Source organism: Mastomys coucha, unplaced genomic scaffold (assembly GCF_008632895.1).
Source record: "Mastomys coucha isolate ucsf_1 unplaced genomic scaffold, UCSF_Mcou_1 pScaffold16, whole genome shotgun sequence".
Taxonomy (NCBI): domain Eukaryota; kingdom Metazoa; phylum Chordata; class Mammalia; order Rodentia; family Muridae; genus Mastomys; species Mastomys coucha.
Window position 1 is genome coordinate 34876988 of NW_022196898.1, and position 26589 is coordinate 34903576.

Here is a 26589-nt window from a genome sequence, read left to right on the forward strand (position 1 = left end):
TACAGAGTGAGCTCCAGGACAGCCAAGGCTACACAGAGAAACCCTGTCTCGAAAAAACCTTAAAAAAAAAAAAGAGAGAGAGAGAGAGAGAGAGACTATTCAGATCCTTATTCTTATACTTCTGTTGCTCTAGAATCACTTCTGATACCAAAGTCTGTACCAGTCAGGGTTCTCTAGAGGAGCAGAACTTATGTAAGGAATATAGACTTATATTATATTCCTCATATAAGTTAAATATATAGTAATTCATATTACACTAATATATAATATGTTATATTGTCTATCGCTTAGCTCTTTGTTGCTTCTTTGTGGATTTCACATCATGCATCCCAGTCCCATGCATGTCTCCCTTCTCTCATGCCCACCCTCCACCTTTGCAACCTACCCCCCATCAGAGGAAAAAAAAATCTCATTTCAGAAGCTGTCATGTATCACAGTGTGTCCCATAGTATTCCCTTTTGTCCATACTTCTTTGCTTATAAACATTCATCATACCGGGCGGTGGTGGCGCACGTTTTTAATCCTAGCACTTGAGAGGCAGAGGCAGGCAGATTTCTGAGTTCGAGGCCAGCCTGGTCTACAGAGTGAGCTCCAGGACAGCCAGGGCTATACAGAGAAACCCTGTCTCAAAAAACCAAAAAAACAAACATTCATTACAATGAATCATTGGTCTGGTTCAAGGCCTCTGGCTTCTGCTACTCTATCAATACTGAAACCTCACTGGAACTCCTCTCAGATATCCTGTTGTTGCCCTGTGTCATGGAGATCCTCTAGTATTGGATCTATAGGACCAGCCTCTTGATGCACTCCAGCAGTTCATCCATGGAGTAGATATGGGTGGGCCAATTCAAAGCCCTGGGTCTAGGCTTGAGAGGTATCTGAGCTGGTCAGCTCACAGGGCTCTCTTGTTCTCAAGACCTTGGGGCCAGGTCACCAGCAACCCACGCAACCAGGGCCAGCTCTACCCTGCTGCCCGGGTGAGGTGCAGGGCCTGCTCTCCCAAGTGTTGCAGCTGATGAGGGACATGACCAGTTCTCTCACTCTCATGACCCTGGGGTCAACTGTCTCACCTGCCACTGGTGATGAGGACAAGAGAGAGGATTTCTCTCTCTTATCTATGCTACCACATAGCAGACAAGAGGCAGAGCCAGCTCTCCCACACTCACACCCTCAGGGGCTGGCTCACTTGCAACCCCCACATCCAGGGTCAGCTCTCCTGCTCTTTCAACCCCATAGCGATGTCTCCTACCTGTGGTGAGAGGCAGACAGGGAGGAGGGTATCTTCCCTCATCCATGCTACCACATGGGAGACAAATGGTAGGGCCAGGTCTCCCATGTTTATATCCTCCGGGATGGCTCGAAACTCTAGCAGTGTGCAGCTGGCTCTCCTGAGTAGGCAGTTGGCTAAGGTGGGGTCAGCCAGCCTGTTCTCATGCTCCCAGGGCCAGCTCTCCAGGGTGCCCAGGTGAGGGGTGGGGCTAGCTCTGCATAGCCCTCAGGTCTCAACTCCTCTCTGAGAGGTAACCCAGACAAGGGACTTCTGGTCTTTGGTAGTAACAGACCCCTGCTACTTACAGGACCATGGACCCAGATGTGGCCCCCATTGGCAGAACAGGCTAAGAGTACCCCATCATAGTCCCAGGTGGCATCTCTGGCTACTCATTTCAGACTGTTCCTCACTATTCTTGAGTCTTCAGTTCTGCCTCTGTTCCTTGTGCCCACAGCGTTCTGTTTCTTTTTCTCTTCCATTTTTTCCAGTACTTACTCCTCTTAGTGGTGCCTGGGATCTCTGAGTATCTGAGGTCATCTCAGGAGTGGTCTCAGGAGTGCTCTGCTCTGCTCACACATTATCTATGGTGCTGGACAGGGGTCATCTGGGGCATGGTCTGCACCCCTCTCCCCGTTACCAGGCCTGAGTATCCAGCTGGTGGTAGTTTTAAGCTAGCTCCTTGTCCAGGCCCCATAGCACTGGTCTGGTGGTCATCTAGGTTATCATTAGTCTAGCATGGCTGTCTACCAGTGGAGGGGTCCAAAAATCCAGTAGTTCATCAGTCCATGAGCTGGATGTCTCAGCTGGTCTTCAGTATGCACTGGAATCCCAAAGCAACAGACTCCAATGCCAGTGAAAGCATGGACTTGCTATTGACTGAGTGAGCAAGCAGGCGGAGAGCAAGCTTCTGCAATGTCCTTTGTATAGGCTGCCAGAAGAACGTACGGCCTAGATTTAAGGTGGATCTTCCCACCTCAAAAAGACCCAGATTAAAAGTGGGTCTTCCCACTTCAAATGATCTAGTAAAGAAAAACAACCCTCACAGGTATACCCAGCCTCTTGGGTTTTAGTTAATTCTAGATATAATTAAGTTGACAAGCAAGAATAGCTACCACAGGTAAGTAGTTGACCACACTATTGGTTGTCTTTCATACGATTGAATTGTTATTGCTTGTAACTCCTACCTGATTTTATTTATGGTTGTTTCTGTTTTCTGTGCTTTTGTGGTAAGATGTTTATCTTTAAATAGCTTTATTGAAATATATAATTTGTGTGCTAAAAAATTTGTCTTTCAGTATCTCTAACATACTATAAAACTAATCTCTTTATTTTAGAAATAGAATGTTGGGCTGGAGAGATGGCTCAGCGGTTAAGAGCAATGACTGCTCTTCCAGAGGTCCTGAGTTCAAATCCCAACAACCACATGGTGGCTCACAACCATCTGTAATGGGATCCTACACCCTTTTCTGGTGTGTCTGAAGACAGCAACTGTGGAATAGTGTGGGGCAGTGGGTGGTTCTGGCTCTGCCTCTTGTCTGCTATGTGGTAGCATAGATAAGAGAGAGAGATCCTCTCTCCTCTCTTGCCCTCATCACCAGTGGCAAGTAAGACAGCTGGCCCCAGGGTCATGAGAGTGAGAGAACTGGTCATGTACCTCACCAGCTGCAACACTTGGGAGAGCAGGCCCTGCACCTCACCCGGGCAGCAGGGTAGAGCCCTTCGGGGAACCCCGAAGACCCACTGAGCAAAGTAATTTGTTCACAAGGGACAGTAGGCATTCCATGATAGCTCCTAAGACGATGGCTCAGATTTCAGCCCAGACCCCTCACAGCTGCCCCTGCAGGAGATGTGTGCTCTATCAGGCAGACAATGCCTCAAGCTCCCAGCATTCTAGCTGGACCCTACACACAGTCATCTGACCACAAGCCAGGCATGCCACGCCCCATACAATAAAAGGGTGCCCCCTCTTCACTCTCTTACTCTTTTCCTCTTGCTCTCTTGATCTCTCTCTCTCCTCTCTGCTCTTTGTTCTCTTCTCTGGCTTTCTCCCTTTCTCTCTCTCTCTCTCTCTCTCTCTCTCTCTCTCTCTCTCTCTCTTCCTTCCCCTTTCTTTCTCTCTACTTAACTAGCATATTTTCTCCTTCCTACAATAAAATAACTCATTTATACATGGCCTAACGTACCGTGTAGCAAACAGGTCAGCCCCCGGGGAGAGAGAGAGACCTGGGTCTCAGCAGCAGGCCCTCTGCCACTAGGGAGAGAGAGAGCCACAGGCAGGCCACCAGCCCAGGCCGCCCCCACTGCTTATGGAACAACAAACAACAATATACTCGCATACATTAAATAAATACATACATTTAAAAAAAAATTTTAAAAATAGAATGTCTTAGTGGGTCAGAAAGCAGACAGATTACCAGAAGTGGGGTCATTATGACTCTTAGGAGTTTCTTCTAGTGCCCTACATTACCAGGCCCCATGTCTCAAAGGCTCCAATACCTCCCCAGACAGTGCCATCAGCTGGCACCCATGCATTTAAACACATGAGCCTATAATGACACTTTACATTCAAGCCACACCATAACACTCCCCGTGAGGACTAACATTCTTTGTCAACTGGATTTCGAGGCACATTTGGATTCCTGAGAAGCTTAAGTGAGGAAGGAAGACCCACCCAGGATGTGGATGGCACGCTCTGGGAACCAAGTGTAAACAGAAAGGAGGAAAGAGAAGAGCCAGCCGAGTGTCAGCATCTCTGTTCTTTGCTGCCTGTTCTGTGGAGATGTGAGTCCCAGCTGCCTGCTTCCATCACTGTGGACTTTACTGTAAACTCTTGAGCTAGAATAAGCTCTTCTTCCCTTACATTGCTTTTTGAGCTTTGTCACAACCAACAAGAAACGTAGCTCCATGCTTGCCCGCTGCTGGGGACTGCTAAGCTGCATTTTGTCTCTGGAGACTAGCTATTCCAGACATTTAATGTAAGTGGGAGCACATATCATAGGAATCTTGTCTTTGGCCTACTTTAATTTAGTATAATGTCTTCCAGGTTCATACATGAGGTAACATATATCCATTCTTCAATATTTATGGCTGAATAATACTCCATATGCTACATTTTATTTATCTGCTCAACAACTGATAAACATTTAATTTTATCTCTGTACTGGCTTGTTATGTGTGTCAACTTGACACAGGCTGGAGTTATCACAGAGAAGGGAGTTTCAGTTGGGGAAGTGCCTCCATGAGATTCAGCTGTGGGTGCCCCTTGTGGGTGGTGCCATCCCTGGGCTAGAGGTCTTGGGTTCTATAAGAGAGCAGGCTGAGCAAGCCAGGAAAAGCAAGCCAGTAAGAAACATCTCTCCATGGCCTCTGCATCAGCTCCTGCTTCCTGACCTGCTTGAGTTCCAGTCCTGACTTCCTTTGGTGATATACAGCAATGTGGAAGTAAGCTCAATAAACCCTTTCCTCCCCAACTTGCTTCTTGGTCATGATGTTTGTGCAGGAATAGAAACCCTGACTAAGACATCTACTTTTAGGTTATTAAGAAAAAAGCCACTAAGAACATTTTATGTACAAGATTGCGAGAGGCTATAATTAGAATTGACTGTATCTCTCAGGTATTCATTGAGAATGGTAATTGTGATGTTAAGTGATAACTCTAAGATTAATTTTTTGAGGAGTTGTCAAACAGTTCACCAAACTAGATATACCATTTTACATGCCCCAGGCATATGTGGGGTATCCCCATCATCCATTTCCATTATGAATATTTTTAAAAATTAGCAGTTAGAGTATCTGTCATATAATTATTTTTATTTTCCTAGGAATGAATTAAAATAAGCACCTTTCCCCTCTCTTCCACCCTCTCCCCCCTTCCCTTCCTCACTCTCTCACCTTTCTTGACTGTCTCTTTTTATATAGCACAAGCTGAACTCACAATCTTCTTGCCTCAGCCCTCTGAGATTACTGGTACGTGCTATCATGCCTGTATCCTTTTATGTATTTGCCTTTCTTTGAGAATTTGAAGAATGGTATTTTAAAAACTAATAGTCACAGGCATTAATGGTCTTTTGTTTTTAATTTCTCGATTGCTTATTTATTGTATACATGTGTGTGGATATATGAATACCATGGTGCCTCAGCTTGGAGAGGGGTCATGAAGAAGGAGTGTTTGGGAGCAGCAAAAGAACAACTCATTGTGGGTACAAGCTGACAGCTTTGTGTTCTTATCAAGACAGCTCCCTAGACAGCTCTCTGCTCAAGATGACTCTCTGCTACAGACAGCTCTCTCGTGCTAGAAAAAATTCTAAAAGCTCTCTAGATAGCTCAGAATACCCACCAGACAAATTCCAAAAAAAAAAGAGCTGTATTCACTCTCCAAGAAGTTCTCTCTTGGTAGCTCTCTCTTACAGACCATAACCCAGTCTTTTATTTACATACCAATTCAGTCATTTACTCCAAATTCTCTTTTGATTTTCCCATGAATCAACACTTTATGACTTTAGCCCTTTGATTCTTAGAAAAGGACAACAAGCACATTTTTTTTTTAACATAGCAAATTAATTCAGATATCTGCCTGCCTTTGTAATCACCGACAATAAATTAGCTGGGTAGGATCTTGCTCTGAGATCACCATACCCACCACACCTAGGCCTAAATCTTCTCTGCCCCAGGCTGACCTTGAACTCAGAAATCTGCCTGCCTTTGTAAGCAGACACAATAAGGTTAGCTGGATAGGACCTTGCCCTGAGATCACCATTCCCTAAATTTCTTTATCTCCTTCATTAGTATCTTTCTAACAATCTGACTTATAGTGTAACTGCTTCTTTTCTTTTAGGTCAGTGAAGCCCCTCATATAGTTCACATTGCATCTCTATATTTTTTGCATAGGTGAGAAATCCTGTTCATATATTTTTGAACTCATGTTTTCAGAGTTCTTTCCCACAGCCTTAAGGGCAGTCCTGAGGGTCTCAGCAATTACCATTTTGCTAAGGATATTTAGACACACCCTCACCTCCTGGACTCATGCTACTTCTAATTATCATGGAATCATTAACCTTGGCAGGGAGAATATCTGAAGGAAGAACATAAAGTAAATTATGTCCATTATTATACAAACAGGCCTTAGTCTAGTAACCTTCTGCACTCTTGGAGCCCAAGCCCTGCTAGCCCTGTTCCAGGGGTGGGAACTCTGTCATGCTGTACCTTCTGCAGTGGCCATGCAGGACTGGGCACCACTGGTCATGTATAGAATCAGAGGACAACTTCCCCCATAACTTGTGACAATTGATCTTTGACTTAGTTAGGGTTTTACTGATGTGAACAGATACCATGACCAAGGCAACTTTTATAAAGGACAACATTTAATTGGGGCTGGCTTACAGTTCAGAGGTTCAGTCCATTGTCATCAAGGCAGGAACATGGCAGCATCCAGCCAGGCATGGTACAGGAGAAGCTGAGAGTTCCACATCTTCATCTGAAGGCAGCTAGCTGAATATTGACTTCCAGGCAGCTAGGATAAAGGTCTTAAAGCCCACACCTACAATGACACATCTACTTTAACAAGGCCACACTTTCTAATAGTGCCACTCTAAACATATACATACTATCACAATCATTCCCCCATGTAGATCCTTGGCATAAAACTCAGGTTATCAGGCTTTGTGTGTTGGCTCCTGAACATCTAATTTTAAAAATTAAGGTAATTTATAACTTTTATTATGTATTTTTATGTGTGGAGGTATCTATCTGAATACATACCCTTGTAGGTCAGAAGAGGTGTCGGATCCCCTGGAAGTGCAGTTACAAGCAGATGTGAATCACCTGATATGGGTGCTGTGCAGCAAGCATTCCTAACTACTGAGCCATCTCCCCAGGCCTGAAAATGTCAATTTTTAAATTGGTTAAGCGTTTTATAAGTTCTTCTATTCTGTGTGTGTGTGTGTGTGTACATGAATATATAACTCTGTGGAGGCTGGAGATCTACACTATGTGTCTTCTTCAACTGTTCTTTACTTTGAACTGTCAATGTCTCACTGAACTAGCTGGCTATGAAGCCCCAAGAATGCGCCTATCTTCACTTGAGATTGTAGACTGGCCCCTCTATGCCCAGATTTTTTTCCCAGGTGGTAGGACACACTTGGCCTCCTGCTCATGTTGGAGTACTTTGATGACTGAGCCATGTTCCCTCCTGTTTCATATTCTGATTTGGAAATAGTTTATTCTATCGTTTTACTCCTCCCTACACAGATAAGTCTTGATTTTCCCTACTTAAAAAAATAACTATCTTCATAATTTTTTATGAAGCCTTCTGACCCCGAGCTTATGCCTTCCACACTGTCACAAGTTTCTGCTCTTCAGTGAGGAGGGTATGTTTGACCCTGTCACCAACACACTTAGTACATAGGTTCCCTAAAGGCCTGGCTAGATTTATTTTCCCCTTTTAGAAACTTTCTTAAGTTTCACAACGTGAGCCCCTTGAAGTCTGCCTGGGCACATACCACATGTGGAGTTTTGGTGATTTCCCAACCTTCTTGGTATAAAGGTAAACAATCCTATAATCAAATATTCTGGCTTTGTTAGAGGTCATGTGTTCTTAAAGCCTGCAATGATGTAGCAAATGCCAAGCTATCCAGAGTTCTTCTAAACACTTGTAAACACCCTGGAAGAGGAAAAAAGTGACTTCATTTTTAAAATTTTTATGTTTTATTTATTTATTTATTTATTTAGTTAGTTTTTATTTTTTTGGTTTTTCAAGACAGGGTTTCTCTGTGTAGCCCTGGCAGTCCTGGAACTCACTTTGTAGACCAGGCTGGACTCGACTCAGAAATCTGCCTGTCTCTGCCTCCCAAGTGCTGGGATTAAAGGCATGTGCCACCACTGCCCAGCTTTTATTTTTATTTTATGTGCATAGGTGTTTTGCCTGCATGTGTGTTTGTGTAACATGTATGTTTGGTGCTGCAGGAAGAGGGGATCAGATCTCCTGGAGCTGGAATTATAGACAGACTCTCTGTAGGTGCTGGGATTTGAGTCCAGGTCCTTTGCAAGAGCAACAAATGTTCTTAACCTCTCAATGAAGGGACTCTGGCTAGTGTGGCAAGCATGGCTCAGGCAGGGCTCGTCCTTCTTCTCAGTTCCCTCTATCTTGCTAAAAAACATTAGATTACATTCCCAAATCTACCAAGGTCTATTCCCATTTTGGCCACTTCCTCCTCCTGAGGTTATCTAGTCTAGCTAGTAAGGTATTAAAGTCCAGCAAACAAAAGCCCTCTTTGGGTCACCTAATTAACATGCCCAATCGAACTTGAACACCTCATCCTAACATGGGGTTTCCCTTTGTACTTTCCCTTTATAAATCACCATTTGCCTATGTGCCATGTCTGTCTCTCTATCCAGAGGCAGTTCTTTGTTCCCCGGGGGCAAATATCCCTTCCCCTTTTCCCTTGTTCTCTTCCCATTCACATCTTCTCTATTTCCTAAATTTGTCTCTTACCCCTGACCTCTGACCCTCTGAGGAAAATAAATCTCCTTTGTGCTGAGAATTTGGTCTTGGAAGTCCTGGGCCAATATTTTTCCTTATGTTGAGCAATCCCTCCAGCCTTTAAGGCCACAGAGATTTCATATTGCATTTTCTACCTTTCTTTCTTCCTTCCTCCCTTCCTTCCTTCCTTTCTCTCTTCCTTTCTTTCTTTCTTTCTTTCTTTTTTTTGGGGGGTGGGGAGGGAGACAAACTCTCACTATGTAGCCCTAGGGCCTGGAATGTACTATTTAGAAATGTTAGCCTGTACCTCATAACGATCTCCCTGACTCTGCCTCCCAGTGTTGGGATTAAAGGCATATACCAAAAATACTGTGTTTTCTTTGGTGTGTTTTAAATTTCTAGTTCTTATGAATAGTTTTTAAAAATAATTTAGCTTTACTTTTTGAGACTATATCATTTCCTTCTTCTTTTCCTCCCCCCAAATGCTCCCACATATGATCTCTGTTTTCTTTATTATTGGTGTGTGTGTGTGTGTTGTGTGCGTGCGTATATGTGTTCCTAAATACAAATACAGCATGCTCAGTCTGTATAATGTCACTTGTATCTGTGTGTTTCAGAGCTGACTGTTTGGCTTTGGTTAACTGATTGGTGTCTTCTCCCATTTTCAGCATTCCTTAGTTGTCTGTAGTTCTTTGTCTTGGCTTGAGGCCTTGTGAGCTTCCCCAGTTCAGGTTATCATGTCTAGTGGTGCTGTCCTTGTTCAGGTCAGGCAGTCACTCAGTGAGACTTTGTGGGTGTGGCTTTTGACATTCTTAAGAGACACAGTCTCACTGCAAACTCCCAGATCTTCTGGCTCTTACAATCTTTCCACCTCCTCTTCTGCAACGTTCCCTGAGCCTTGGGTGCAGGAATTGTCATGTTGATGGATCAGTTGAGATTGGGTTCTGTAACTCTGCTTGTGGTTTTCTGTAATGGTATGCATCTGTTGTGAAGAGAAGTTTCCTTGATGGGGGTGAGGACTACCCTTATCTGTAGACATAATGAAAAATAGTTAGCCGGGCAGTGGTAGTGCACGCACGCCTTTAATCCCAGCCCTTGGGAGGCAGAGGCAGGCGGATTTCTGAGTTCGAGGCCAGCCTGGTCTACAGAGTGAGTTCCAGGACAGCCAGGGCTACACAGAGAAACCCTGTCTTAAAAAAACAAAACAAACAAAAAAAAAAACAAAAAAAAAAAAAAAAAAAAAAAAAAAAAAAAAAAAAAAAAAAAAAAAAAAAAAAAAAACCAAAAAAAAACCAAAAAATTAGGATGTATTTAGGGATTATGTTGGTTTAGGAAAGTGAAGGTTATAGGTTCTCCTTCAAAATCCCGTAAACCCATTAGCCAAGGCTGGATCAGACCGTAAAGCCTCCTCCCCGAGGACACAAGGACTAGTTCTTATGGTACCAGAAGGTACCACACAAGCTTCCAAAGGAGAAAAGCAGCCAGTAGTCCTACTCAGCTCTGACACCCATGAACCTCAACAATGACCACCATGGCACAATAACCAGGAGGTTCCAATAGTGATACCTTCTCTGTCATCAACAGCTCTAAATGGATTTACAGCCCTGTAGTGGTTTGAATAAAAACAGTCCCCATAAGCCCACTGGGAGTGGCACTTAGGAGATTTGGCCTTGTTGGATTAATGTGGCTTTGGTGGAGGAGGTGTGTTGCTGGGCTTGGAGGTCTCAGAAGCTCAAGCCAGGTTTAGTGGTTCACTTTCTCTTCCTGCTGCCCGCCAATCTGGATGTAGAACTCTCAGCTCCTTCTCCAGCACCATGTCTGCCTGCCTGCCTGCTTCCATATTTCCCATCATGAAGATGATGGACTAAACTTCTGAAATTGTAAACCAGCCCCAATTAAATGTTTTCCTTTATAAGAGTTGCCATGGTCATGGTCATGATGGTGTATCTTCACAGCAAGAAAACCCTAAGACAGAGCCTTTTTTTTTTTTTTTTTTGCAAGACAGGGTTTCTCTGTTCTGGAACTCACTCTGTAGACCAGGCTGGCCTCGAACTCAGAAATCCACCTGCCTCTGCCTCCCAAGTGCTGGGATTAAAAGCGTGCACCACCACTGCCCGGCTGACAGACCCTTTCAACAAGAGAGAAATCATGTCTGGTACTGGAAATCTTAAATAGAGTTTTATAATATATGTTGAGGGTTTTTTTGTAGATGATATGAGGTGGGGAGGATTTATTCTTTTGTACATGGATAGTCAGTCATAAAAACTTCTCCATAGGATTAGCTCATTACCCTTATCTGAGGCAATATCTTTATTGTGGGATTTCCTAACCTTTGTCTTGCTTTGTGGTCAACTAGATAGGTCTTTGTTGCATTAACTTCTTCTGGGGAGACTCAAACAAAGTTCTAGTCAACCTAGACAAGGCACCAATGACAGACGAATTGCATGATTCTGCCCTCTTGTAGGTTAAAGAGCCAATCAGTTTATTGTGCTTATGTATAGGAGCACAGGCCAGGTTGACTTACAGGTGTCCCCAACAAACAGCATCACCAGAAAGTCTAACTCCATCGTGCATGACAACTTCTGGCAGCTGTGTTGATGGAGTCCTTTCCCCCCTTTTGATCAATTTCTACTTCCTGTAAATGACATAACCTCCTAAGACCATGTGCAGCTGTGGCAGGATTACATATCACTGGGGCATAGGCATGAGTGACTGGAGGCTCAGGTGAGAGTATAATGACCCACTCAATTCCTTCCTATGACAGAACACCAACAGACCTGTAATAGCTATTCCTGGTTGTCAACTTGACTATATCTGGAATGAACTACGATCCAGAATTGAAGGGCTCACCTGTGATCCAAATCTTGTGGCTAGAAGATACAAGTTTCTGACTTGGATCTTGGCATGGAGATCTTAAGGCATAGTGGCCATGAAAAGTTTAGGCCCAGGCAAGGTAGTATAGGCCAGCTAGGCAATAGTGGTGCATGCCTTTAATCCCAGCACTTGGGAGGCAGAGGCAGGCGGATTTCTGAGTTGTAGGCCAGCCTGGTCTACATAGGATGGCCAGGGGCTACGCAGAGAAACTTGTCTTGAAAACAAACAAACAAACAAAAGGTAGTACAGGCCTTGAATCTCAGGAGACTAGTGCAAGGAGATCTCTGAATTCAAGGTCAGCCTGGGACAAAACAAGTCCCAAATCCCAGGCGTGGTGGTTACACATCTTTAATCTGGGCCACACCTTCTGCTGTAAACCTACATAAGGACATTGGAAGAAGGAAGAGTCGCTCTTCTTCACCTCCTTGTGTTTACTTGCCATTACATCTGTTAGAACCTACTTCTACCGAAGGCCAGCTGAACCAACTAGCCTCGAGGGGCTGAGCAACTACTAGATCCCTGGCCTTCCCATTCACTGCTGCCCATTGTTGGGTTAGTTGGACTACAGACTGTAAGTCATCACAGTAAATTCCCTCAATCTAGAGAGACATTCCATACGTTCTGTGACTCTAGCTATGGAGCTAATACAAGGCCCAATCTGAGGGTTGCTTGTGGGTGATCCTGCTGCTCTGATCAAAATGCAGTGGTAGCTGAAAGCTTTGAGGACAGCCTTCCACAGTCATCTGTCTCTTTTATTGGAGGACAAAGATTGCTCATTTAAAATGGCAAGAATACATATGAAAAGCACTACAATACTTCCTGACAGTAACTGCTGGAGTCTCCTCAAGGGATCATGTGGGGTGGTTCTTGGCACACAGTAGTTAGGGATCATGTTAGCCTAACGTGAGTGTAAGCATGCAACCAACCCCAAAAGGATGTGGATCTCCCAACTCTGGTTGCATGGTCGATCCAGGACAGTTTTCAGGGAGTCCCAAATTAAGGTTCTGGGTAATAGCAGGTTGACCCCAATAGGCATGCTGCTGTCTGAGAGGCACCTCCAAATTAGTCCTCATTCCTGAAGATCAGTGATAGACACACTTCCACAGAAAATGACCTCAAACACTTAGGGCAACCCTTCGAGTTCAGAATTCTATCTCCTCGTTTAATTTTGAGGTATCCAAGAGTCCACTTATTTAACTGCTTATGCCAGTAGTGTTTTACCTTGTGGATCTGACCTCAATTTCTTAAAATTGAATTTTGTTCTTATCTGCCTAAAAACAGAAATAGTTTTCTCAAGCAGCCACCATCACCACTGAAGAGGTAAAGTAATAGCGGCAGCGTTTCTGCCTCCAGTGACCCCTCTCTTCCTTTCTTCTTCCAGCACGGCGAACACTGGGGGCTCTCACAAGCTCTCAGAAAGAAAGCCAGAGGCTGCAGATAAAGGCCTGGGCATCCCACACAGCCCTTTCCTAAGGGAGCATTCTTGCCTGCTGTTTCAGCATCTTTTTTTGTGACATTCCAGAATCTGCCCCTCTGTGTGAAATTACATATGTGTACCTACGGAACCTTAGATGTGTGTTATAGATACATACAATGACTTTTGTTACATTGCTCTTTCCAGCTTTGGAGCAGTGTGCAGGGGGTAGGTCCCACAGTTAAGTGCCTCAAATTACAGCCTCTGACTTCAGAGCTAGCTCTCCTACCAAATCACCTCTCTACAAATAATCGGGTATGGAACTCCTTTAACACATTTTCTTCCTGGACTTCTAGGGATGGTGGCCTTTTCCTAACCCTCAATCAGCTGAATACTGGGAGGCTTTATTCGTTTGTTTATGTCTTTATTTTTTTTACAGTACCAGAGATAAGCCTCACCCAAACTGGGGAACTGTTCTGCCCCTCCCCCTTCCCCAACCCCAAGCCCAAGTCCTATCTAGCATTTAAAAGAAACTAGACTTTACTGTTAAGACCAGTAGTATGTTCTCAGTAAAACTGAAATGAACGTACAGATGCTCTCCCCCATCCCCTTATGCATAGCTTACCTCCTCACCATCATCCTCCATATCGGGGCACATTTGTTACAACTAATAAACTTACTCCTACTCCAGGCGCATCTTTATCGGCAAAAAGTTCATAGCGTACATGGAGGCTCATCCTTGCTGTTGCACACTCTGAGCCTTTGAACTAATTTATGACATGTATCATAGAGTACTTTCACTACCAAAAAAGGAAAACAACAATATCAAAAAACCTATTCCCTAGTGAGGTACTTTTTAAGGGGCGATATACAGGGTATGGGCCCGATATGGTAGCATACTACTGTAATTCCACCACTTAGGAGCCAGAATGATCAGGAGTTTGAGGTCAAATTTAGCCACATCTGAGAGGAGGGGAGGGAGGGAAGAAGAGAGAGAGAGAGAGAGAGAGAGAGAGAGAGAGAGAGAGAGAGAGAGAGAGAGACAGACAAAGAGACAGACAGAGACAGAGACACAGAGACAGAGACAGACAGAGACAGACAGGCAGAGACAGAAACAGAGAGAGATAGAGGAGAGACAGAGACAGAGATCTCTTAGAGTCTAGACTCAACTCTAGGTGGTGTGCTCCAAGTGAAGTTCAGCCTCTCCCAGCTTGTGCATCTCTCCAAGACTCGCCTAGAAACCGGTTCCTCCCCCTTTTGTTTAAGTGTCAAGCAAATGGGTTTCCTGTTGACTCTGGAATATTGTGAAAGGGCAGGAAGAGGCCAAGCCTCCTTGTCTCTCTCAACTCCTCAACCCCTTTATTTATTTTGTGCACGTCTGTTTGGGTTGTGGGGGTGTTTCCAGTTTGTGCGGCTGGAGGGCGGCCTCAGCAGCTCGAAACCCCTCCCCGAGGAGGCGAGGCCGGTCGGGAGCCCGCCCGATCCCAGGCTGGACCTCTGTGGGGCGGGGAAGGGAACCGGACGGGAAGCGAGCTGCCGAGGAGCTGCAGGCCGCTGGTGCGTGCCCAGAAGGCGGGGAGCTCGGCCCGGCCCGCGCCCCAGCTCCGTGCGCTGCAGGTGGAGCCGTCCTTTCCCCGCCGAGCGCGCTGGCGAGGGACACCCGCTGCCCGCAGCTCGCCCGCCGTCCCCGGGCTGCGCGGCGGCGCCTCGCCCATGGCTGAGGGCCGGCGGCGGGAGGACGAGGAGGAAGAGCTGCGAGAACGCCGCGAGCTTGGGGGCCCGCGCCGCGCCCGGAGCCGCGCGCTCCCGGGCCATTCGGCTGCAGGTGAGACGCGGGGGACGCGGGGACCAGGGGCGCACGGGGGTTGGGAGCATCTAGAACCCGGCCCTCCGCGTCCACTCATGCCCTGCCCAGCGCGGCGACAGCTCTCGATGCTGCCTGGAGGGGACTGACACCTTTAACTCGTGGAGGCGAGAGGGCGGGACGGTGGCCTTTCCATCCTGAGCCTCCTTTTCCCGAGAGAATTCAGAATGGTCTCTTTACCTGTTAGTGGCCCCGAAGCCGAAACTCCAAAATTTCCGTGCAAACTAAAGCCAAGGCGGCTGGCTTGGAACTTGTGGCTGGATGATTACTTATCTGTGGGTGAGTCAGAGGCCATGGAGAACTCCCTACGTCTGTCTCTCTCTGTGGACCAGGATCCCTCCCTTTGGTTTCGCCTGGGCCACCTCAACCTGATCAGACCACGTGCCCATACTGAATCAAGTCTTGTTTCAGCAGCGGGTGAACTTCGGACCTCTAGTCCCTTCCTTCCCTCCCCCACAGCACTGATTTTCTGCTTGAGAGTTAATTTGTTGCAACTACCCTCCCTGTTGTATACAGGGAGTGCCCAGTGTAATATTGGAGTAGGGAATTCATTTGGATTCAGGTCATTTGGGGGCCTATAGTTTGTTACCTTTAGGATCTTGTTTTGGGACACACCAACGAAGCATGAATCAAATAGCTTAGTGCATAAGTGTAAAATTAAATGTAGATCCACACTCCTTCCCTTTTCCTGGGGTGGCTTTTCAATGTAACTATAATGGAGAGGAAATTATTGGGCCAGCTGGTTAACCACAGTTATCTGAAGCTGGAGGGAAGAATTAACCTAAAGGATGCATAAAGAGGTGAGGGAATTGGGAAGATTCAAGGGAAATCCATCCACCAGGCTGGAGCCTAATAAGAAAGTGAACATGGAGATGCTCTTCTGTGTGACCACCAGGGGAAAGTGGGGTCTGTGGAATTGGGCATAAAATGGGATAAAAGCACAAAAAGAAAAAAGAAAGAAAGAAAGGAAGAAAGAAAGAAAGGAAGAAAAGTTGGTAACGAACAGGATACTCCGAGTAGACATTCTGGAATTTCTATGCCTGCTACTGGGCCTTTTTTTAAAGAGTAAGACACTTGACTGTTACCATGAACACCAAGTGGTAATAATCATAGTTTTTGTTCAGTGTAAACCTAACTGAAACAACACGTAACTGTTGAAATAATTGGGTACCACGAAAAAGTTTGCAAAGTCGTGCCTTGGTTGCTTACAGAGTTTAAAAGTGTGGACTCGGATTCTTGGTACCTTTCAGAGGAAAGTCTCACTCTTACGAAGGACTGCCCCATGGAGAGAGCTGTGTTGGAATTTAAACTAAATATGACCCAGATACAGGGCCAGCCTTTCTTCAGTGTGTTTTTTCCCAAGGCCAGCACAAATGCTACTTTTGTAACTTTTTACTAGTTCCATAGTGTCTGAAGGCTGCCAAGGCCTAGTCTAGCTTCTGTGATAATAGTTTGCCAAGACGTGGTAGTGTGTAGTTTCTGCATCCAGAAATCGGTGTTTTCAGCTTTCATGAATCAGTGTTTTCTCCCTTCATGAAGGGGTGAGGGGTCAGCAATTCCGTGATATGTGTCAGAGGGTCAGACTTGTCATTTTAGGTTTTATTGTCTTGGGGATAAATTATTTAATAGTCGACATGCCTTCTAAGTGGTGCTTCCCTCCCGCCAAATGTATTAACATGTTTTCCAAACACTTTGCATTCCTTACCAAGCTTGGGCATTAACTGCAGTACTTGTCCCGTGTCCTCTTTCCAGAAGAGAGAGTGTGAGCTCACTCAGAGGCCTAATGCCCCGGAGTCCCTCTGCTTCTTCCTTATAGTAGATCGCTGCGCCTGTTCTCAGGTGTTTCCTTCTTCCTCCCTCACCTTAAAGGCTCTCCTTCTCTTTAATCTCATATGACCTGATACAAGACAGAACCCTGGGGCTTGTAGACTTGAAACAGCCAATGAACTTTCTCGACCTGCTAAATTACATGTGGTTGTGTAAGTGTATCTATTTTTATAATATACATACAATAAATTATAAAGTGAAGGCTCTTCTAACTTATTATGTCTGAGTAAGAAAAAGAATATATGAGTTCCTTGGAATTACATCATGCTCTATCTCCCCTCCCCCACATTGTCCCTTCTCTCCGGATAGTTAACCATTAAAAACTTTTCCTGAGAGTGAGTGTGTGTGTATTTCTAGGGACTAAACTCAGGCCATTGTGTATACTAGGCAAGTGCTTTCCCACTTACTTTTTTAAAAACTGTTTTTGAGACTGTTTCCTGTTTTGTCTTTACAATTTACTATACACATACACATTCCTATGCCACGTTGTTGAAGTTTGTACCTTGGCTTCAGTAGAATCATCCAGAGTGTATTCTTTTTCTCAAGGTCTTGCTCTGTAACCTGGTGTGCCTCATCCCCCTAAGAGCTGGATTACAGGAGTAGGACACCGGCTTTTTTTTTTTTAAAGTCATGCTTTTTTTTTAAACGTCATGTTTTCTTTTGTTTTGTAGCCAACAGGTACAGGGCATCCTTCGAAAATAAACGTGATTTTAGTAATCATTTCATCTTTTTTTGAGGGGTGGGGAGGGTTTTCGAGACAGGATTTCTCTGTGTAGCCCTGGCTGTCTTGGAACTCACTCTGTAGATCAGGAGGGCCTTGAACTCAGAAATCTGCCTCCCAATCTGCCTCTGGGATTAAAGGCATGCGCCACTACTACCCCGAAATTTAGGAGATAAAAGGTGACTAGAGAGACACCCGTGGGTGCTGGGAACTCTTATATTTTTGGTTGTGAGCCTAGCCTTTAACGGCTGAGCCATCTCTCCTCATTTCATCTTAACACATAGGAGAGGAGGTAATTGATTTCAGTTCTTACCTCTTCATAAAATGCATCTATAAGTTTTCTCAGGCTTTTGCTTGGGGCAGGGGGCATCATGATAGAGATAGAACCCAGGACCTTAACCTATACCCAACATAAGGTCTTTCCAGCCCTGGTTTGTTGTTGTTGGGTTTTGTTGTTGTTGTTTATTTAGATATTACCAAAGATATTACCAAGAGCACCAAATGAACTTTTTCCTCATTTTTTTTTTGTTTTTTTTTGTTTGTTTGTTTGTTTGTTTTTTTCGAGACAGGGTTTCTCTGTGTAGCCTTGGCTGTCCTGGAACTCACTCTGTAGACCAGGCTGGCCTCGAACTCAGAAATCCGCCTGCCTCTGCCTCCCAAGTGCTGGGATTAAAGGCGTGCACCACCACTGCCCAGCTTTTCCTCATATTTTGATCAAGTTTTCTTTTTTAAAAACAATTCTCTTTCAGCCCCCTCCCTCACCCATTACTTCTTTGTGTTTCTATTTTGCTCTAAGTGATTAAGAGAACCATGTAGAAAAAGTTATAACATAGCAGGAGTGGGGGGGTAGGGGGATTACAAGAGAGACAACAAAAGGTTGAAAAGGAGGAGGAGGAGGAAGAGAAAGCCATTTGGAAATTGACACTAATTTACGAGCAGCCAGGGGAGCAGAGAGGACTACCACTGCCTGAGTTCCTTCCATGCATTGATGCTAGTGGATGTTGCGGTGTGAACATGGTACCGTGTGAGATTCACTGTTGATAGTGTGATACAAAATCCTGATTGCCTCACTTGAAAAGTTAAAATGTAAAACCCAGACCCATCTGAACTCTTGAAGCATCTTACTGATCCATTAAATGTCACTCTTAAGCAGGGCAGACAAGATGTGGCTATGTGAATCATGCTATTCTCAGACTTGTCCTTTATGTGCCAGAATTGCCTTACAGGGGGGTGTACAAATCTCTGACCCCCACTGGTTTGGGGATAAGGTCTGAAAATACTCCTTTTTAAAAGAAATCACAACTTGTTTATTTTGTATTTGCACCCGAGGACAACTTGCTGGGGTCTTCTCTCCCTCCACCATGTGGGTCCCAGGGATGAGATTTGGCTCAGGCCATTGGTCACCTTTGCCCACTGAGCCATCTCACAGGCTGAGATCTGAGAATATTCTTACTCTGCTCCCAGATAGGCAGATGCTTCTGGCTCCTTCAGAAGGGTCTTTTGGAAAAGATCATTTTGCAAAACACTAAGATAAACGCGGAGAGATCCACTGACAAGCACATGAGCTTACATTTCATTCTGGGTTTCTTGGCAGCTTAAGGGATTCCATGGTTGATTTATGTGGGCCAGCCTAGACAGTCAATGCCATTCTCTATTCTTGACTTTTTTGTCATGGGCCAACAGTTCTTCATCCACCCGCATTACTAAGTCTGGTGTGTTGGCGTCCCTGTGTTACACTGGTTGGTGCCGGTGAAGTGGATCATCTGGAGGCCAGGGGAAGGGAGAGCTGGAGTGACCAGTTCTTTCCTGGCTTCCTGAGACCGCCTTCCCTTTTTAAAATGGAAAGTTCCCTATCCCAGGAAACCCGGAAGTGTCAGGTGCATCCGGGTATAGAATCATCCTCTGTAAAGCTAAGGTTGTACAACTTGGACCTTGGAGGAAGAGGGAGGAAAAGGAAAAGTTGACTAATAAAAGTGCTTACCTCAGAGTGTCACTTTGTATGGCGGTCAGCCCGGTAAGATTGGTCGCTGTGGGTTTTCATCCCCATGGTATAGAATAGTTCTTGTTCAATATGTTTTCATTTGACACCCCTTTTGGACTAGAACAATTTTCATATACCTCTAGCTGTATAGGCCTGTAAAAAGAGTAACTGATAAGAAATCATAAATAATTTCTATTTTAAAACAATCCTTTAATATATATGAGATATTCATGCTTATTAAAGAGAAAATCAAATGTACATAGTCTTATGGTAAGTGTTTTTTTTTCTTTTTTAAGTTAAATCTTGGCTGAAATGTTTACTGCTGGGAGTTAGCTTCTTGAGAGAGTGTGGAGATTGCTGCTCAAGGAGGGACACACGGGTCAGAATGACTGACTGAGGTCCTGTTTAGGGCTGACTCAAAGACTATTGGAAATTCTCTTGTAGTCCAAAGACAAAATTCATTTAATTATTATTTTTTTTGGGGGGGGGGAGGTTCAAGATAGGGTTTCTCTGTATAGCCCTGGCTATCCTGGAACTCACTCTGTAGACCAGGCTGGCCTCGAACTCAGAAATCCACCTGCCTCTGCCTCCCAAGTGCTGGGATTAAAGGCGTGCGCCACCACTGCCCGGCTTATCTAAACTTCTGTAAGTTACATGCATTGCAGATATTTTCTACTCTGAAGCTTATCTATTTCATTATTGTTTTCTTTGTGGTCTCTTTGATGTCAATGCTTTTCATTTTAATATAGATGACTATGCACAGTTTTCTTTTATAATTGTGTCCACTTCCTCTTCCTGGTGAATAAATGCTATCCCTGCAATAAATCCTGAGAATATTTTTCCCTGAATATTTATTAGAATACTCCTAGAATACAGCTAGACATGTTGTAAATATTTATAGTTATTAATGTTTACTTTCTGTCTGTTCTTTGCTACTGCCAAAGTATCTGATACACAGTTAAATCTGAACTTTTGTTCCATCTGGAGACTGGTTGTGAGTTTTGTTTCAGCAGAAGAAACAAGAACACAGTGTCACCACTCAGCAATCAGATGTAGTTGCTGGGAAATGCACCCTGCCCTTGGTCCTACCAGACTCCCAGAGACTGAGACTGGTTCTCTACCTTGGCATTCTGTAAGCCATCAGATGATGATGACGATTATTGTTGTTGTTGTTATTTGTGTGTGGGTGTTTTGCCTGCATGTTGGTCAGAAGAGGGTCTGGAGTTCCAGACGATGGTGGTCCCTGATGAAGATGCCCGGAATAAAATCCTGGCCCTCTGCAAGAGCTCCAAGAGCTCTTAACTGCAGAGCCATGTCTCCTGCCCCTGTATAGATTATGTTAACACTGCCCAGGAGTGATGTTTAGTTTTCATCATTGTCACAAATGAAAAGTTTGCTCTTGTGACTTAATTTCAGACAATCAGAAGTTGACAGTTTACTTTCTCTTTCTCTCCTCAATCCGGGCCTTGAAGTGTGCTAGGGAAACACCTCAGTCTCACACTATCTTTGCTTTCTTTGGAGTTCTCTTCTTTTTAAAATTTATTTTAAAGTTAAAAGCTGACAATTTTATTTTCACATTTCCCAATACACATGAAAACTGCACTTTTATCCCACTTCGCCAACACCCCCCACACATACACCAACACACATACACACTGTTTATAACTGTTTGCCTTCATGTGTATATGTGAACCATGCACATGCCTGGTGCCTGCAGAGCCCAGAGAGGGTATCCCGTCTCCTGAACATGGAGTTATGGACTGTAATAAGCTACTGTGTGGGTGTTGGGAACTGAATGGGGGAAGCACCAAATCTTTTACAGACATTTAAACAAAAGCAACAGAATATCTAGTTAAACTAAACACTACTAACTTTGTAACTGTTTGTAACCTGTCTGGCAGTGTGTCAGGATATCATAATATACCATTACAGAGAAAATAGCCATTCCCATGACCTTTAGGGATAGATTAAAGAGCACAGGGCCTTGCTGTGTAGCCCACACTGGCCTCAGGCTTGTGATTCTCCTGCACCAGTCTCTAAAGTGCTGGCATTGCGGGCGTGACAGCCTGTAATCGCTGGACTCACACAAACTGTTTCTGACAGGGTGTTCCTTTCCTCCATTGGCTTCTCCTCTTTGACCCCCTGTACTTCTGTAGCATTGTCAACCTATCAAATTCTGGGGAGAACATTCGCATTCCGTTCTCAATCCTAATTCCAGTTTTGCATCTAGTCTCAATTAGCTTTGTAACCCTGGCAGTTTACAGCATCTTCCTGGGCCTTTTGCTTTAAGGGTTTGTGTTGTAGGTAAAGAAATAGTGCTGGGGTAGACACTGAGCAGGCAGGTCCTCTGCTGCTGACCCAAACAACTTGTGTTTCCTCAATGTTTACTTCCTGTCCTTACTGTATCGTAGGACCCCACCTAGCTACTGGTAATCTTGCATGTGCTTGCCACGCCTCTTTAGGCTTCTTGTGGCCTGTGGCAGCTCCTTGGATATTTCTTGCTTTTTATGCCTTTGATATTTTTGAGGAATACCAGTTGGATATTTTGTACAATGTGTCTCTATTGGGATTTGTCCCAAATTGGATAACATTTGAGAACCCCTATCTATCTATCTATCTATCTATCTATCTATCTATCTATCTATCTATCTATCCCATGAGAATGTGCAGCTGTGTATGTGCTGTAGTGGGCTTGTTCTCACTCCCCATCCCCCTTGAAGCAGAGGCAGGGTCTCTTGGCTCTGCTGTTGGGCTGTGTGGCAGGGTGGCTTGCCCATGAGCTTCTGGGTAATTGTTCTGTCTTACTTTAAGAGTGCTAGGATTACAGATGTGCGCTCTCTCCTCTGGCTTTTTATGTGATTCTGAGCATCAGACTCAGATCCTTTCCCACCAAGCCATCTCCGTAGCCCTTGCTGTTTTTCTAAAGGTTAGGCTGGGTACTAGGGAGACCACAGGAGTGATGTGCCGTCTTTATTCTGTATCAGGGATGTAACAGTCCATATTACCTACTGCATTGGTAGTGACTGACAGGTTTCTATACTTCAGCTTGGCTCCCCACAACTTCCATACTATATGAAGTAAAGGACGTCACCCTTCAAGCCACCCCAACAGAGTAAGATGCCCTGACAAACCTCTTTTGACACAAAGCATCTTCATACATAAAGAAAAAAAAAAACTTCTGCATAAAAGACATCTTTTGATTTATTTTCTTTTCCTTTCTTTCTTTCTTTCTTTCTTTCTTTCTTTTTTTTTTTCTGTTTTAGACAGTGTCATGTATTTTGGGCTGGCCTCAAAATTTCTATGTAGTCAAGATTGACCTTGAGCTCATGATCTTTCTCCCAACATCTCTTGACTGCTGAGATTACAGGCCAACTGCCACTTGGTTTTCAAAATTCTGGAAATTTCTAACTCAGGGGCTCCATGCTTGCTAGTCAAGCTTTCTACCAACCAAACATCATTCCTGGACCCATTTTCCCAGTGTTTTCTACTTCCTGGGTATCTTAATATCTTCAGCTCTACAGATGAATGGAATGTTCTTCGGTCCTGGAGAATCTCAGTTCCTCCACCCTAAGTCTTTGTGTACGGGAAAGATGTGCCATGCACACCTGACTGAGGTGACCCTACAGCTAAAACTCATTCCACTAGAGTGCTCTATCAACAGGTACAATGACTAATAGACATTCCTTTCCAATTTTGGAAACGGAGAGGAAGTCAGAGAGCTGGGGAGGATTTGGAAAAACACTGGGCTCTGATGAATCAGATGAGTTCCTGTTTGATGGTGCACTAGGTGCCAGGCAGCTTGCTACTTGTTTTACACATATTTTTCTCATTCAGCCCTGCTGTGCATCCTATGAAGTAGGTGTGACTCTTTGCTTCATTTTGTGAATGAGGGGCCCAAGACCTGCTATGGGCAGATAATCCACTGAAAGTCACACAGATAGAGATAGAATAGAACTGAGTGCATTGTGGGCACTCATTCATCACTCCTTCCTTGGGCCTGGAACGCCTGTATTGGTGAGCATGGCAGCGTTGTTACCTATGGAGCTGCTTCTAGCCTGTTGATGAGTTAGTTACAAGTTAAGTGTGGAGTAGGGTTTCTGAGAGTTTTGTTCTTTTAGGGGTTAATTCAAGCCTGGAGAGATGGCTCAGCAGTTAAGAGGCAGTGACGGCTCTTCCAGAGGACCTGGGTTCAGTTCTCAGCACCCATGTGGTATCTAATAACTGTCTGCAACACTAGTTCCAGGAAATCTGATGTCCTCTTTTGGCTTCTATGAGCACCGCATACATGTAGTGCACAGACATACATGTAGTGTACAGACATACATGTGGTGAGCAGACATAGATGCAGGCAAAACACTTGCATGCTTAAATGAAACCTTAAGGAGGTTAACTTAGTTGCATAGAATGGCCTATTCCGTCATCACCTCATCTTTGCCCACCTACTATGAGTTGGTAAGCTTTCTATCACTGTGACAAAATGTCCAAGACACTCAACCTAAAGGAGGAATGGTTTATTTGACTTATGGGTTCATAGGCTTTGGTCTGTACTTGCTTAGTCCCATTGCCCTTGCACCTATGCCAGGTAATTCCTCATGGCCAGTAGTTCTTGGCACAAGAAATCTCTCTCTTAATGGCAGCTAAGCAAAGAGAGAGAAGGGAAAGCATCATACCTTGCACGTTCTAACTTCATTTTACTAAGGCTCACCTCATATCAGTTCCCCTACTTTCCTAAAGTGCCACAGGCTGAAGAGCAAACCTTAGACACATGGGCCCCTGGGGGATACTGAGAATCCAAACAGTAGTTGGCCAGAAATAAAGATAGCTCACAGTAGCTGTCCCTGGTCCCCAAGAGCAGAAAATGGCTTTGGTAGAGCAGAATGGACTCTCAGTTCCTAATAATAGAGTCCCTGCCATATGAACCTTTGTTTGCCTTCTTTCTTTAAGAAAACAGCAACAATAATAGCTGAAACTGTCTTGATAAAGCCTATGCCCATAACCATAGTCAGATGTGGCTCATATCTGGTAAAGGATCTGTGGTGATTTGAATATGCTTGGCCCAAGGAATGGCATTGTCAGGAGGTATGGCCTTGTTGGAGGAAGTGTGTCACTGTGGGGGTGGGCTTTGGGACCTTCCTCCTCACTTCTTGGAAGTCAGTCTTCTCCTGAGTGCCTTTGGATCAAGATATAGAACTCTCAGCCCCTTCTCCAGTGCCATGCTTGCCTGGACGCTGCCATGCTTCTTGCCATCATGACTATGGACTGAACCTCTGAACTTGTAAGCCAGCCCCAATTAAATGTTGTCTTTGTCATGGTGTCTGTTCATAGTGATAAAACCCTAAGACGGTGTCACTGTGGGAGTGGGCAGTGAGACCTTCTTCCTAACCATATGGGAGCCTGTCTTCCCTTTAGCAGCCTTCAGATGAAGGTGTAGAACTCTTAGCTCCTCCTGTGCCATGCCTGCCTGGACAGTGCAGTGCTTCCCACCTTGATAATAGTGAACTGAATCTCTGAACCTGTAAGCCAGCCCCAATTAAATGTTGTGGAGAGCTCTTGGTGCCACCTTCTAGGAATTTGGCAGGAATTTTACATTGGGCAAGGACAAGGAAGTAGGCTCAAGATGAATACAGCTGAGGAATGTGTTTTTATATCTCCCCCCAACCCCCCCAAAACAGGCTTTCTCTGTGTAGCCTGGAACTCTGTAGATGTTTTTGTATCTTGATGGGCCTTGTCTCCTCACAGCAATGCAAACGCTAACTAAGACAGGCTCCAACTTGAGCCTTTTTTTGCATGCCTCCTCGTATCACTAAACTATAATGTACTTTCTTAAAACAAGATTGCCGTGCTGGAGAGATGGCTCAGGAGTTAAGAGCACTGACTGCTCTTCCAGAGGTCATGAGTTCAGTTCCCAGCAACCACAAGGTGGCTCACAACCACCCGTAACAAGATCTGATGCCCTCTTCTGGTGTATCTGAAGACAGCTACTGTGTACTTACATACACGAAATAAATAAATAAATAAATAAATAGATAAATAGATAAATAGATAAATAAATAGATAAATCTTTAAATATATAAAATAAAAACAAGATTGCCTAGACCTGGGGCTGGAGAGTTGACTCAGCTACTGACAGCTTTTTAGACAACCTGGGTTTAGTTCCTGGTATATACATGGCCGCTCACCATGGTCTGTAATGCCAGTCCCAGGGGATTTGATGCCCTCTTCTGGTTTCCTCAGACAAATGGTGCATAGATATGAATGCAGGCAAATAGATACACACACCACACACACCTACCATACACATAACCAACCAACCAAAACCAAACATGTATATAATATTATATGCATATTATATATTATATACATATCAATATCTACATATTATCTAATATAATATTTTTGCTTTATTTTAATGACCTTGGACAAATGGCTTCAGTTTTCTGAGTGCCTCTTCTCATTTTGGTTATCTCTTTTGATTGGGAATTCCAGAGGTTGATGATAATGGGTGTGTTTATAAGTTGCATGCGTTGAGGAGACCTGGTTACCTTTCAACAAATCAGGAATAGGGAAACACTTTTTTTTCTGGTTTTGGCATTTGCCTAGCGTCAGCTTAACTAAGCATAAATGAACCAGAAGCCATGGAAGTGCTACTTCTCTCTCCATGCTTTTACATAGGTTATTGTTAGCATTGCTAGTGAAGACCGTAATACCTGGGCAGCTACTGGGTGGGGGTCTAGAGTTTGCCCGTTTTCAATATGGCTGCCTTCATCGCAACAGAAGTTTGTTTCCAGAAGTAACGTTAATCACAGAGTCTTGGTATTTGGAAGGTTGTTAATTTTAAACTCCCTCCAACATCTGTTGAGTACATTGTACACAAGGTAGAGGATTCATTTTTTTTTTTGTAATAAATATCACCGTTTCTAAGTATTCCCTTGAAAGTGATACAGCACTACCAGTGTCCATGATCCCATTTTATCCTGAGAGCACACCCTTTGCTGTTCATTTCTTCAGGAGGACTTGTCATATAGTGGAGAAAGCTCTGGAGTTACAGGGTAGGTTTGTGTTACTCCGTTGAGTATTGCCACTGGAGTGGAGGATGGGGTCTCTTGGTCTCTGAGTAGATTCTGTTGGACTAAGGCATGTGGTTGCTAGTTTTAAAATGTG

General features: G+C 44.4%; 1 protein-coding gene across 2 annotated transcripts in view; it reads left to right on the top strand.

The window, feature by feature from the left end:
- The first annotated feature begins 14416 nt into the window (after positions 1-14416).
- Positions 14417-26589, top strand: part of Sh3d19 (SH3 domain containing 19) — a 163887-nt gene continuing 151714 nt past the window's right edge. For both annotated transcript variants that reach the window (XM_031374234.1, XM_031374235.1), the window contains exon 1: positions 14417-14860. In XM_031374234.1, the coding sequence (XP_031230094.1) occupies positions 14749-14860 (112 nt within the window). In that variant the 5' untranslated portion in view covers positions 14417-14748. The remainder of the gene's footprint in view (positions 14861-26589) is intronic.